The sequence below is a fragment of the Clarias gariepinus genome, chromosome 21 (genome assembly GCF_024256425.1).
Source record: "Clarias gariepinus isolate MV-2021 ecotype Netherlands chromosome 21, CGAR_prim_01v2, whole genome shotgun sequence".
Classification (NCBI taxonomy): domain Eukaryota; kingdom Metazoa; phylum Chordata; class Actinopteri; order Siluriformes; family Clariidae; genus Clarias; species Clarias gariepinus.
The window spans coordinates 6254765-6269277 of record NC_071120.1 but is presented as its reverse complement, the minus strand read 5'-3'; the positions used below and the strand labels follow the sequence as shown (position 1 = coordinate 6269277).

General features: G+C 38.1%; 1 protein-coding gene across 3 annotated transcripts in view; it reads right to left on the bottom strand.

The window, feature by feature from the left end:
* The window catches only part of LOC128509144 (uncharacterized), a 32949-nt gene that overhangs the window by 1880 nt on the left and 16556 nt on the right, over positions 1–14513 (bottom strand). The window contains exons 3-7 of one of the 3 annotated variants that reach the window (XM_053480732.1): positions 11979–12104; positions 11497–11667; positions 11202–11276; positions 6672–6860; positions 1823–1901 (exon numbers count right to left, since the gene is read on the bottom strand). In XM_053480732.1, coding sequence (XP_053336707.1) covers positions 1836–1901; positions 6672–6860; positions 11202–11276; positions 11497–11667; positions 11979–12104 — 627 coding nt within the window. In that variant the 3' untranslated portion in view covers positions 1823–1835. The remainder of the gene's footprint in view (positions 1–1822; positions 1902–6671; positions 6861–11201; positions 11277–11496; positions 11668–11978; positions 12105–14513) is intronic. The other 2 variants (XM_053480734.1, XM_053480733.1) reach the window with 2 other exon arrangements.

Here is a 14513-nt window from a genome sequence, read left to right as displayed (position 1 = left end):
ATAGAAACTCAAATTATTCGTTCCACAGTCCCCCAAAAATATTACGTTAAAATAATGTGCTGTGTGGCACTGTGTGTGTGTGTGCGTGTGTGTGTGTGAATCTAAAGTAAGCTCCCCCTCCCCCTTTTCGTCTTACACAGTTACCCTCTGTCCATTTTTTTAACACACGCATGTGCACACAACAGAAATACTGTTTTATCAGAAAAATAAACAAGAAATCTTTCTAATGACATAAATCGCGACAGCAGTGTTTCTGTGTAGAGCAGTGAAAAAGTTTGTGTGTGTATGTGTCCGTCTTGTGTGTCTGTGAAGGCGAAAGTAGGAGGGGTTTGTGTGTGTGTGTGTGTGTGTGTGTGCCACGTTGTCCAATGATGCGCGCGCGCACACAGATAAAGAGCAGGTGGAGTCTTGAGCAGAGAGAGAACATGGATTTTTTAACCTCTCTAATGAGACATGCTTTTGCTTTACACGCATGCTGTACACACATACATACAGACACAAAATAAAATATGTTTTACACACACACACACGCACACACACACACGTGTTCACAGTGTTATGATAAACAGTACACATGTGCACGGATGTTGATTATACCAGTAAAAGACGCGCACTAAGACCCAGCAGGGGAGACGATTACCCACAATTCCGCAGCGCAAGAGAGAGAAAAACCATTAGCTTAGTTATGCTCACGTGACGCTCGCATCAAAACAAGAAGTGTATGCCAGATACATGATACTCGGTACTTGTAAACCAAGACTTGTTCATTTTCCAAGTCAAAGTTTTAAACATTCACAAACCGCGTTACTCGCAATCCGAATTACTTGCAATCCGAGGTTTCACTGCACAAAAGAACTGTGTACCCAAGTAAAGAAGGCCAGACCACCCTTCATGGCTCTCAAGGCCTCTCATATGCCAAGACGATGGGAAGAAACTGTATGCCCGACAAGCAAGAAAAGATAAGAATGCCACACCTACATAGAGCAACTACTGTATACACAAGTGAAGATCAAGGTCATTATCACTACAGGAAACTAATTCGAGCTGGAACCTTACATTCTTGGTGATGAGTTTTGTATGGGTCATAAAGCAGCTGGCTAAACGAAAAGCACTGGGATTTGAGGGCATCCCAGCAGAGCTCCTAAACCAGTACCAACTGCAGCACTAACGTGCTATGTCACCGCAGGCGGAGAACATGTCTGTTTAGACAGCTAAAATTCCATGCTCCCATGCTATGTTCTGCGCCAATTCCATACAGGCTTTTATGCCATGCTCCGGCCATGAACCTCTATGAACTGACATGACTTCTGGGAAAAGCCTTTAGAAGCTGCAGTATATTCAGAATAGAGCTGCTAGTATCCTGATGAGACCATATCACGCCCATTCTTAAATCCTGCATTGGCTCCCTGTTTCATTTAGAATTGAATACAAGGTTGCCTTTCTCACCCGCCGGTGCATTTATGGGGATGCCTTTCCCCATCTCAAAGAACTCATTACCTCACATATAGCCACATGCAACAGCCACTCTGTATCACTACATCTTTTGAATGTTCTGGTCTTAAAACTTATCTTTTTATTAGAGCTTTTGGTTTGAAATAATTTGTAGCACTTTCAGATTTATTTCAAATAAATTTCTGCCATGAACCCTGTGCCAAATGAAATAAGTAGAACAGGTGATCCGCTGTGAGAAGCCTTGACTATTACTTCTTAATATGCATGTCTGAAATACTGTGAGAAAGAGAGTAGATTACCTGGAGGTACTGTATTTACATTTCTAGTCTATAACTGACATGTGGTTCACTGTAACAGTCATAAAGTTTACCTTTAGTAACTCATCAATGCGTAGTTTCTTTCATCTCAGCATACTCATTGCTGTCAGCCTCCTGTTCAGGTGCACTCTCCTGGCCATATAACAACAGAACGTCAAACTGAATGTTTAAATTTCATTCAATTACAAAAGCATAGATTACTTACATACATATTTTAGCCTGTAGTATAAGACACAAAATGGGATGATTTCCAATGGTACTGCTTAATGGAATTAATTTGTGATTATTTCCCTGATGTTTCGTGTAGCAGTCCCTGAGACTCCTGGATGAAGCCTTGTGCTTACTTGGAGCATTCATTCAGCCTTCTTTATTCTACAGAGCTACATTGCTTATACAGAGCATAACTTCTATATACAGACTGCGAGATTATAAATGGTTTATAAGTGCTTATTAAATAAGCTTGTTTTGTGTGACTTTAACATCTGCTTCCTGTGTGTTCCTTCAGTGTGCTAGACCTGTTACACAAACAAGAATGCAGGCACATGGATTGGAACCGGGCCCACAAAAGTCCTCTGAGGAATACTCGGGATACCTGCTCTACCTGCGTTCCAAATTATTACGCAAATGATATCTTTCTCTGATTTTCATAAATAGTAATGCAAATGACAGTCAGTATAATTTTCTAGTCATCAACTATTAGGGTATAATTAGAATTTTATTGAAAAAACCTCCTAATGATAACAATACAGGAAACTGATATGTATTTATTCTTCATTTTCTTCTCTTCTTTAGTGATTATTCTCCTTTGACCGTTCAGTATTAATATTATTATTATTATTAGCTGTAGTAGTAGTAGTAGTATAGTGCTGTGAATTTATTATTATTATTACTACTACTACTGTAACGCACCCACGTGTGTGCAAAAAGATAAAATACAACAAAGAATACAAAAGTGTTTGATAAGTTAGCCAAAAACAATAGTTTTATTGTGTACAGTATATGCACTTTAAATATACACTAAACAATAAAGACTGCCTTTTGCAAAGTGAAAGTGAGTTGATCAAAAGGCTGATAAACGCACACGCAGATATGAGCAGCTTTATCAATAAAACTGCAGACATACTTCCAAAAAATTTTCGCTGGTTTCAAAACAACATTTTCGGAGATTTGAGCTCCAGACATTCCCCAGGCGCTTTGAGCTCATGTACTCGCCCAACGCAGTCACACCTCCAAAAGGATTTCTAAAAACTACCGCTGGCTAACTATCTCTGAGGCAGTTAAAACAGCAGATTAATTTTATTTGGGGTATTTCTAACAGGCAATCTACTGTATTTAACATTATGTGAAGTTTGGGACTTTTTTGAAAATAAAATGGTTCTATCTACTAAATCAAATGGAATGGGTCAACCCAGCAAGAGTGTTCATTTACTCACTGGTTGGGTCAAATAAAATAACCCAGCACCTAAACATTTAACCCAGCAGTTTTTAGAGTGTAAAATAAAAAAAATATTCCATTTGTAAAATAGCGTAAAGAAATCATAGGTTGTGTATAGAGTTATTAAAAACAATGCAACAAAGGTTATGGTTGAAGGTTTAAGAAATTCTCAGACTCTTCCATTGCAGAAATAAAAAAAAAGTAACAATGTCAATTTTAGAATTTTATTTATGGACAGGTGTATTATGTTTAATCTGCATTATTGTGAGACGCGATGACTGATGAGAAATTTTTTATTCTCTTTTCCAGTAAAGAAAAGCCCTGTTGTTCAGTTGTTCCCTACACCGTTACAATTCCATTTGAACTGAGCAGTTTCACTCCCTGCAGTTTGGGATCACACTTAATATGGCTGAACACCCTGTGAAGTATACTGTGCAGGGTATTTCAGGCCGATCGGAATGCACCTTAAGTATCATGAACTATGTGTGCGCGCGCATCTCATAGGTGTATCTGCACCGAGTGTTTGTGTCTTTCTGCGTGTCTCGTAGGTGTGTGGGTGGGGAGTTTGTGTGTGCTTGTGCAAGCGTCTCATACAGTATGTGACATTTATATGAAATGCAATTCTTATGCACACAAAAAAAAATAAACTACACAGCAAAAATACGGTATATTACATTATGCCTTAAATAAAGCGGCTCACATCGGAGCGCGCAGTCGTGTTGGAAAAGACAGCGTTTATCGAGCGAGTAGCCTATATATTTGTTTGTTGCATTTCTGGGGGAGTATGTCTGCATTTTTAATTGATAAATCGCACGCGTTTATCAGCCTTTTGATCAAAACGCTGCCTTTTATAAAGTGAAAGTTTACGGACAAATCGGGGTTAACACACGCCAACAGCTTTCAGTCATAAATTCACAATCACATTCGAGCTATTATTTCCAGCCGTGGTTAAATATAATTATTCAATGCTGGAGACAAACAGTAAAATGCATAATGATTATTATCATAAAAAGCCTGAAGCACTTTGTGTGCATATAGAAATATTTACTTTATTTACTTTACTTTTTTTTTTTTTTTCATTCATGACTTCTGATGGTGCTCAATGTTGACACATTTTTACGTTGTAAAAAATATATGTTGACATTCACGAATTAGGACATTCACATAGTTAACACTATCAGATAGCCTCCTATCAGGAAATTTAATTAGTTTCAAGACCATTTAAACCGAGGCACATGTCTTTCATTGTTTTGTCCCTGTTAAGACAATAAGTTTGTTATATAGTTTTTGTAATATGAATTTTAAAGCACGATTTTGGGCATCTCATTTCATTATTATGAACATAATATGAAGCACATATAACACATTCATCACGAAAAATCTATTGTTTGCTTTAGCATTGGAAACAATATTGTTTTAGGCTAACTAATTATGTACAACTCTTCACTGACTTGGTCTGACTTTTAAATAAAGTCCTTTCATGCTCCATCTGGCGATTATTCAGTTAGACACAACTTGTTGAATTCCTCGGCACGGCGTGAGACGAATTGCACGCATTCTTAATAGCTACATCTGTATGCACCCCCATACCACCAGAGATGCCTGCTTTTGAACTAAACACTGATAACGCGCTGGAAGGTCTTCCTCCTCTGTAGCCCGGAGGACACACTATCCGACAAGAATGTCAAATTTCGACTTGTCAGACCATTGAACACTTTTCCACTTTGAAAAAGTCAAATTTAAATGAGCCTTAGCCCACAAGGACACAATGGCGCTTCTGGATCATGTTCACATATGGCTTCGATTTTGCATGATAGAGCATTAGTTGCCATCGGATTGTTTATCAATAGTGGTTTCTGGAAGTATTCCTTGGCCCATTTAGTAATGTCAATGACATAATCATGCCAATGAGTATGCAGTGTCTTTTGAGTGCCTGAAGACCATGGGCATCCAACAAAGGTCTTCAGCCTTGTACCTTGCGCACAGAGATTTCTCCAGTTTCTCTGACTTTTTTGTTCATGTTATGCACTGTAGGTGTTAAGATTTGCAATTTAATATTGAGGAACATTGTTCTTCAAAGTATTCTACATTCTTTTTATGCACTCTTTCACAGATTGGAGAACCTCTGCCCATCTTTACCTCTAAGAGACTCTGGCTTCCTGATGCTAGATGTTCTCCCAGCTAAATCTTTTCAAAATCAAATTTGAAATGAGCTCATTTAGTGGTAACATTAGTAAAGTCCTACGTCTTGTCCAACAACATATGCAGAACGTGCAAGGAGAGCAGAAGAGTGCCTATGACCGACCGGCACATCTGTGTGAGTTTCAGTTGGGCGACTGTGTGCTGCTCCTCCTGTCCAGTGCTACATATAAGTTTTAAGTGAACTATCAACTGCAACAGCCGGGTATGCGTAAATGCACTGAGCGGTACCATATAACTCTGTTGAAACAGTGGATAAAACCCACACCATGCGCACTTCAGCTCTTGCCTCTCTTTCCGCTACCGAATACAGCCACGATTTAATCCAGCGAGAAGAGGTTCTGACACCCACACAAAACCAACCACCGGACCGGGGCTCGGTTATCTCGTGCACCACGATATCAAGACAGTGGCCGGCGCGATCATTTGCTGACTGAGGCACAGTATCTTGAGTATTAAATTGGACGCGGCATGCTGAAGCCGCAGGAGCAGAATGTAGAGACCGTCCGATTCTTCTGCATCCTTTTGAGAATTTTGCGGAAATGTGACATTGCATTGTCGTTTAACAGATTAATCTCCGGCACTTCTACAGCTTTTTTAGGACTATTGTGGCAGTACGGTTACTAAAGAACAGTTGGTACGCTTGAAAACAAAATTTTCAAAATGCTTTACGTTCACACACAACCACACACACGTGGTCACAATGTTATAGTAAACTGTATACGCACGCACAGATGTTGACTATATGAGTGACACATCAGCACTAAGACAAAGCATGGAAGATGATTACCCAAAATCCGACAGCGAGAGAAAGAAGAAACTGTGATCAGTGGCTCAGTAGTGATCACTTGATGCTCGGCAGACAATGTGTATATGTCGTGCTCGTATTGCTTGTTTATCAAGTAAACAAATTTCTAAAAAACAATTTGCTCATCTTGCAAAATATTTGCAGACTAAGTCACTCACAATCCAAAAAACAATGTTATTTTGTATTGTATTGTAAATTTGTATTTTTTTGTTATCACCTGGGGTTATACTGTAGTTGATGTGTTAAAGAAATTGGTGAGAACCCAACAATCGTTTTAAGGGCCTAATAAATAAAAGATTTAAGCAATAAAAAAATCTTGCATTTCTTGTGTTTCCTGGATAATTTTACCACATTTTCCTGCACATATATCCTATAATACAGCTTATCATATGGTACAAACATTATCAATCTTATCGTTAGGAAGTACTACAGTACTTGGTAGAATGATCGTCTCACTCACCTGATTAATCGCATCACACTTTGTGTCTGCCTCACAGTTCTGTTCATTTAGCTCCTGCACTAAACATTGTAGTTTGGTGATTTGATTCTTCAGCTCAGAAATCTTTAGCTTCCCGTGAAAATTGGACTCCAATGCCCGCTCATAATTCTCCTTCAGTGTTTTGTTATCCTCACACTCTTTCTTATACAACTAAAACACAAAAGCAAAAGCAAGTTTACAAGGTGTTTGTAATGTGTTAAATGTTTGTCACACTTTAATGTTTCAGATCATCAAACAAATTAAAATATTAGTCAAAGATAACTCAAGTAAGCACATCATGCAGTTTTTAAAGCTGTAGCTTTAAAACAGAGCTGTAACAGACTCATTGCAAATTATCGAAAACCAGTTGTTAGGTTTAGGCGGAAAACACTTTTTCACACAGGGCTATGTAGTTTTGGATTTTGTTTTCCCTTAATAATAAAAACCTTAATTTAAAAACGGCATGATGTGTTTACTTGTCATCTTTGACTAATATGTAAATTTGTTTGATGATCTAAAACATTAAAGTGTGACAAACGCGATCATTGACAAAATGCAAAAACAGTGGTGCTTTTTCACACCACTGTAACTAAGTAAAACTTGAGTTATATAGCATTTTTGCACACATGACTGCCAACAACAGATAGAAATGATAAGTCCTGTCACCTGCATAATGCGCAAAAAAAATCATAAATATAATCAGGAGCATCACAATGTAAGAGCCTGAAAAATCCAGACAACTGAAAAATTCAGACAACGGTTTAGAAAAGTTTTAAAAATTACATAAATATTGGAAAAGTTGCTGCTTACGTTTTTATATTTTCAATTTGCATATACTCCAGAATAGTGCTGGGCGATATGGAAAAATCATATATCACGATATGGATTATTTTATATCACGATAACGATATATAACGATATACCACCCACAATAAAGTACGTTTTCAGTTAGTCTCTGAAAAGTTTGACAAAAATATCATTGCATACTTTTTTTTTGCAACTTTATTTTGAAGTGACATTTAACTGAACTGTCACAAATGAGAAAAATACACTTTAGTTTAGCAATATAAATGTATCCACTGACAGATGTGGTGGAGGTCGAGCTTCAGTAGCCTTCACATTTTTTTTTTTCCACATCATAGTTATTTAAATAGTGTTATCAAAATAAACTTTATAAAAAAAAAAAAATTTAAGTGCACAACCATTTCAAGTTTCGCGTCGGGCGCGGAAACAGTCTTTTGGCAGAGTTTGCACATGACTGTCTTCTGCTCCGTGTCAGAGCTCTTAAAGCCAAATCACTGACGTTGCGTCTCCTTCTTTAAGCACTCACGAGTTAATTAGCGTAAAGCATGTCGTAACGCATGTCTCTCTCCAAAAAAAACCCCATCAGGGACAAATTGATCTTCTGCAGAAAGTATGGTGAATGGACTGCTGAGGGGCAAAGTCATATTCTCTGATGAAGCCGCTTTCCGATTGTTTGGGGCATCTGGAAAAAGGCTTGTCCGGAGAAGAAAAGGTGAGGGCTACCATCAGTCCTGTGTCATTCCAACAGTAAAGCATACGGAGACCATTCGTGTGTGGGGTTGCTTCTCATCCAAAAGAGTGGGCTTACATACAATTTTGCCCAAAAACACAGCCATGAATAAAGAATGGTACCGAAACACCCTCCAACAGCAACTTCTTTCAACAATCCAACAACAGTTTGGTAAAGAACAATGCATTTTCCAGCACAATGGAGCACAGTGCCATAAGGTGATAACTAAGTGGCTCGGGGACCAAAACGTTGAAATTTTGGGTCCATGGCCTGGAAACACCCCAGATCTTAATCCCATTGAGAACTTGTGGTCAATCCTCAAGAGGCGGGTGACAAACAAAAACCCACTAATTCTGACAAACTCCAAGAAGTGATTATGAAATAATGAGTTGCTATCAGATAGGATTTGGCCCAAAAGTTGATCGAGAGCCCAGTTGAATTGCAGAGGTCCTGAAAAAGAAGGGCCAACACTGCAAATACTGACTCTTTGCATAAATGTCATGTAATTGTCGATAAACGCCTTTGAAGTGTATGAAGTGCTTGTAATTATATTTCAGTACATCACAGAAACCACTGAAACAAAGATCTAAAAGCAGTTTGGCAGCAAACTTTGTGAAAACTAATATTTGTGTCATTCTCTAAACTTTTGGCCACGACTGTGTATATATATTACACATATATTCATATATACACATACATACACATACACACACCATACTGTATGAGGGGAAATAATTAATATAAATCCAGTCATCAGATTACCAAGAGAAATTGGTCTTAACTCTTAGTTTACAAGGTTGTGGGGTTGTATAATTTACTGATGCTCACCAAGTCAATCAATAAAAAAAGGTCAAAGCAGTAAAAAAACAATTTGGAAAAACAGGCAGAGGATAAATAATGTGTAATTATGTTGTCTTTTCACCTATATTATATTATAATATGCTAGTATAAAACTTATGTTTCTTACATAGCTTACATACAGTGGCTATAGAACAGAATTAAACGCATGAAGACAGTTTTTGTTTTATTAAGCTATATTTACTCTATGCAACTTTTAACGTCCAAGTGAAAGACATAACACCAATGTTTTTCTTTGCCATCATCGCCCTCGGCTTGCTCTTCAGGGACTTACTAATCATTTTGATTCATACACATTTACATTTTATACAAACTTCCATAATTTTCTTTTGATTGTGTAAAGCTGATTTGCAACAATCACAGTTGTTAAAAGCGGGATACAAATAAAATGTAATTGAATTCAATTTAATGTTAGAAAAAATAGAAAAAAAAAACAGAACAGAAGAAAAAAAAAATCACTCCGTCCTAAAAATGACTTGTATGGAAAGATAATACCTTCTCTATGAAACACAAAGCTTCGCACATCTAGACTTTGAAATATTTGCCCACTCTTCCTTGCAGAACTGCTCTGGTTGAGTTAAATTTGATAATGACCGTTTGTGAACTTCAGTCTTCAAGTCATTTCACAAAATTATAATGGGGTTAAGTCCAAGCTCTGACTAGGACAAGCATTTTGTGGTGTGCTTAGGGTTATTGTCATATTGGAATGGAAACCTTCTTCCCATTAACAGCTTTCTGGTAGACGGCAGCAAATTTGACGATTCTTTGCTCCATCTATTTTTCCTTCTATCCTGGCAAGTGCTCCAGTGCAGAGAAACACCCCCATAACAGGATATTATCACCTCCACGCTTCACTGTAGGAATGGTGTTATTTGGATGGTAAGCTGTACTGGATTTCTGCCAGACATATTGTTGAGTGTTGTGGTCCAATAACTAAATTTTTTATAAAAAAATTTAATTTAGTTTAAAATAACTAAAGCCAGTTTGGAGCAACGTCCTGATCCAGGGAGGGTCTGAGCTGTACCAAATGCCTTCCATTTTCTTCTACTGCTTCTAGGCAGTAATAAGGACTTAGAATTTTTTGCATCCATCACCTGACTTGAACCTGTCCACAACTTAATCCCAGAGATCTTTCGACAGTGCCTTGCCACACATAATTGATTGTTTGCCTCAGTTGCACTACCAGGGACAGAAATGCTCCAGTTTTTCTTGCTGAGCTAATCAAAATGACCGCAGCTGATCACAGTTGAAAGTCAAATGGCTTTGTGTGCCATTAAGAAGGGAAATAGCTTCACCTGATTTACAAGTCACCTTTATGAGGGGGTGATCCTTTTCAAATCAGTGATTGTTTTTTTTTTTTCCTGACCTGTTTGTCTTATATCTCTTACTCAGATGTTAAATGTACCACTAAGTAAATACAGCTGGACAAAACAAAAAATGTCAATCTTCATTTTAACAAAATATCTTCAACAAAATATGATTATTTTTAAGGGGGCGATTCTTCTCTGGATATAATTTCACACAGTTTGACACACATGTGTATCCTGCAGCAAAACAATAAATGACCCAACTAGCACATTATTGGCGTGATAAACTTTCAGTGAGGTGACATCATAAAGGTTTTTTCTGTGATTGTATTGACAAGGTCCTGGGCTTAGGCAGGAAATGTTCCAATTTTGGCAACCAGAGAAACCAGGAAGAGCCTCAGTGGAACCATACTGAACAGGGGGATAAATCAAGAAGTCTCGAAGTAAGTCTGGGGACTGGGTATCCAGGTCTGTGTTCATTTTTTAAAAAGTCCACATGGTGTTAATATTTCATGTACTGTACATCCAGAGTCATGCAATGAGAAACTGCCAGATCAGTTCAGCCAGCAACTTTTTTAGCTTGCCAAGAGAGGTGACAAAAAAGGTTGCATTCAGGTCAGCACAACACTGACTAGCAAGGCTTTACTTTACAGTATGTCCCACTTTATCTAGGTGAATTTAGATGTGTAAATCTGTGCACCTTTTCTTAAATAAAACAAAGCAATAATTATTCAGTTACAAGATGAAGGAATCTTCATGATTTCTCTTTATGAACTGTGTTTGGACCAAGATCTTGTACCAGAAAAAACTTACCTCTGAAAAGACTTTCTCTTTCAACTTGATGTTGGCCTCCTGAATAAGCAGTTTTTGGTGATATTCCTTTTTCTCCTGAAACAAAGCAACTGATTAAATAACCTCACCTTAAATTTTATTTGAGTTAAGTTCATAAGGCTATAGTACAGAATCAAATTTTAAGGCCAGCTATCACAAACTGACAGTTATTGTGGTTAAAACATGGTTAAATTCTTCAGCTGACAGATTGTTTTAATGAGCTTTGTGTCACATTCAAAATTATAATCTGAAAAAAAATCCAGATTTTCTTACTTACACTTACAACACTTTTATGCCACTTAGAATATAGACAGTTCTCAGTGTTCAGGCGATTCACTGTTTCTTGAAGTCTGGAAATCTGGGAAATCAAGTCGGACGTCTCACGTTGGAGATCATTCATGTCTGACCTTGCTCTCAGATAATTAGGAATTTTTTTATCTTGAGACTTCTAAAAGTTCAAAACACAAAGTCTGTTATTTATTTCTACATTCGAGGACTCATCACTCAAGAACAAACTTCAATTCATAAAAGACAGTTAACTATCTAATTAGTTAAATCATGATTGCAGAGAGCTGAGAAAACAGTAAAATGTGCAGGGGTGCACAGGGTTCTTTAGGAAGAGGGTTGAGAACCACTGAAATGTTTGGAGACAGAATGTCCTCAAAACATAACTAAACATCAAACAAGCTAGCACATACACACTCCCACATACACACACTATAACAACAGTTAAGATTTCAAGAGAGCAAAAAAGTTTACCGATAGTACAGATTTTTGTTTTGATATGATGTTGTTTGCCATGTAGATCTTGAACCGCAGAGATAACGACAGGTTTTGTTTCTTGAACATCAAACTGGGGTCAGCCTGACACCTTGCCTCATTTTCCTAAAACACAGCCACAGAAGAGATTTTGTTTAAACTGTTTTAAATGAAACAAGAATGAACTTTAAAATACAAAGAACACTGTGGGAGGGATGCGTGGAAGAGGAGCATTGTTTCCTTGAGTTGTCTATTACATCAGCATCTATACAAGTTTGCTAACCATTCCATTCCAGTGTCTGTTGAATCTTAACATACACACACACACACACACACCCACACACACACACACATACATACATACATATCAACAAATCTCCACTGCGAAAAATGACCACATACTCATTCGAAAGTCACTCAAGAACTGTTGGATGACAGTTCCAAAAGTAACTCCGGAGGTAACCTTCAAACCCAGGAATAAACTGAATCTGGGATTGAGTGGTGAGAAACAGACTCACAGAGACAGCACTGATGTAACGCAAAGCCAGAAAAAAGCCCTTTATCAATGAGAAGCCAAGGAGAGCCAGGCTTAGATTTGCAAAGGACCACAGGAATTGTACCAAGTGCATCTTCTCTGATGAGTCCAAATTTCAGCTTTGGCCAACAACTGATCATCTTAAAAAAAAAAAAAAGAAAAAAAATGTGGAAGAGAATCTGTGATCATCTGGAGTGCTTCAGCAAGGTTTGAATCAGCCAAATTTGCCTTTATGGCAGACACATGAATCAAGTTTTGAGAGGAGAGGAGGCAAAGAAAAGTGTGAAGACTACAATGCAGATAGTGCGGGACACTGGATAGTGATTCTTATGTGTCCCTATGCTTTGCAATCATGCAATACAACAAAACTGTTTATTTTGCCAAAACACACATATAAGTGGTGAAACCTGATTATTTTGCATTGGTTTTCTCCACAGCTGTGTGTGTGTGTGCCTGGCACAAAAGCTGCCATTTCAGAAGAGTCAACTTATTAGGCTATGTCAAACAAACAAACAAAAAAAAACTATTAGAGAGCTTTGAAATTACTGGAGGTTAAGTAGCTTTCAACACATTATCAAAACCTGGAAGAATACTGCCGAACCATTAACTTTTAATAGGAACGTGGTTTGAAAATAAATCATGAAAGGAGATTACTTAAATACTAGTAGTGGTCAGTTCATATGTGAAAATAATACATGAGTGTGTGTATGTGTGTGCCCTGCAATGGATTGGCACCCTGTCCAAAGTGTACTTCACCTTGTCCTCGAAGTCTCCTGGGAAGATCTCCAGTCTCCCGTGATCCTGAATACAGGATTAAGCAGTATAGACAACAAGTGTTGTCTATAATTCTTTATATAATCTATAATTGTTGTTACAAAATTCTCCGCTGAGCATCAACGGCTCCTCTGTGGAGATCGTCGAAAGCACCAAATTCCTGAGTGTCCACCTGGAGAAAGACCTCACCTGATCCTTCAACACCAGCTCCCTGCACAAGAAAGCCCAACAGTGTCTCTTCTTTCTGAAAAGACTGAGGAAGGCCCAGATTCGACCACCAATCCCGACTACCTTCTATAGAGGAACTATCGAGAGCATCCTGAGCGGCTGCATCACTGTCCGGTTTGGGAATTATGCCACAGCGGATAGTGAGGACAGCAGAGAAGATCATCAGTGTCTCTCTCCCCTCTATTGAAGACATACACCACACGCTGCATCCGCAAAGCCACCAGTATTATGGCTGATCGGACACACCCCTCTCACACACACTTCACACTCCTGCCATCTGGAAAAAGATACCGAAGCATTCAGACACACATTCAGGCACACACATCCAGACTGTGCAACAGCTTCTTTTCACAAGCCATCTGTCTCCTCAACAAAAAGGGACTTGACTGACTAATCAACACAAGCGCAAACACACTGATCCACACTACCAAACTATTGTACACACCAACCTGTAAATGCTCTTTTGCACGATATTCTTTACTGAATTACCTTTGCACCAACTTCTTACTTCTTGCTGCTACGTTAAGGAACGCTTACTGTTTCACCACTACCTCAACACCACAGAGTATTATGTTATGTCGTGTTTGTTGCTCTTGTTTGCACATTTGCACATGCAATTTATGTTGTCGGTAAAAAAAACTGTATTCTTCCTCTCTGGGTTTTTGTTAATTTATGTTGTTAAATTTATGTTGTCAGGTCAATCTGTCTCGTCTCTGCTAGCCAGCTAACTAGGCTTCTTAGTTAGCTAGTTTAGTTTTTCTGTTAATTTATGTTGTAAAGTTATGTTGCATGTAGCACCTTGGTCCTGGAGGAACGTTGTTTCGTTTCACTGTGTACCAACTGTATATGGTTGAAGTGACAAAGTCTACTTGAACTTAAAAGTGAGTTAGTGAGAGTGAGTAATTTAAGTATCTCAACACAACTACAGTAATTATAGCAAGTGGTTTCTCCAAAGACAACACAAAATGCTACCTTAAAGGATTACTAGTTATCAAATT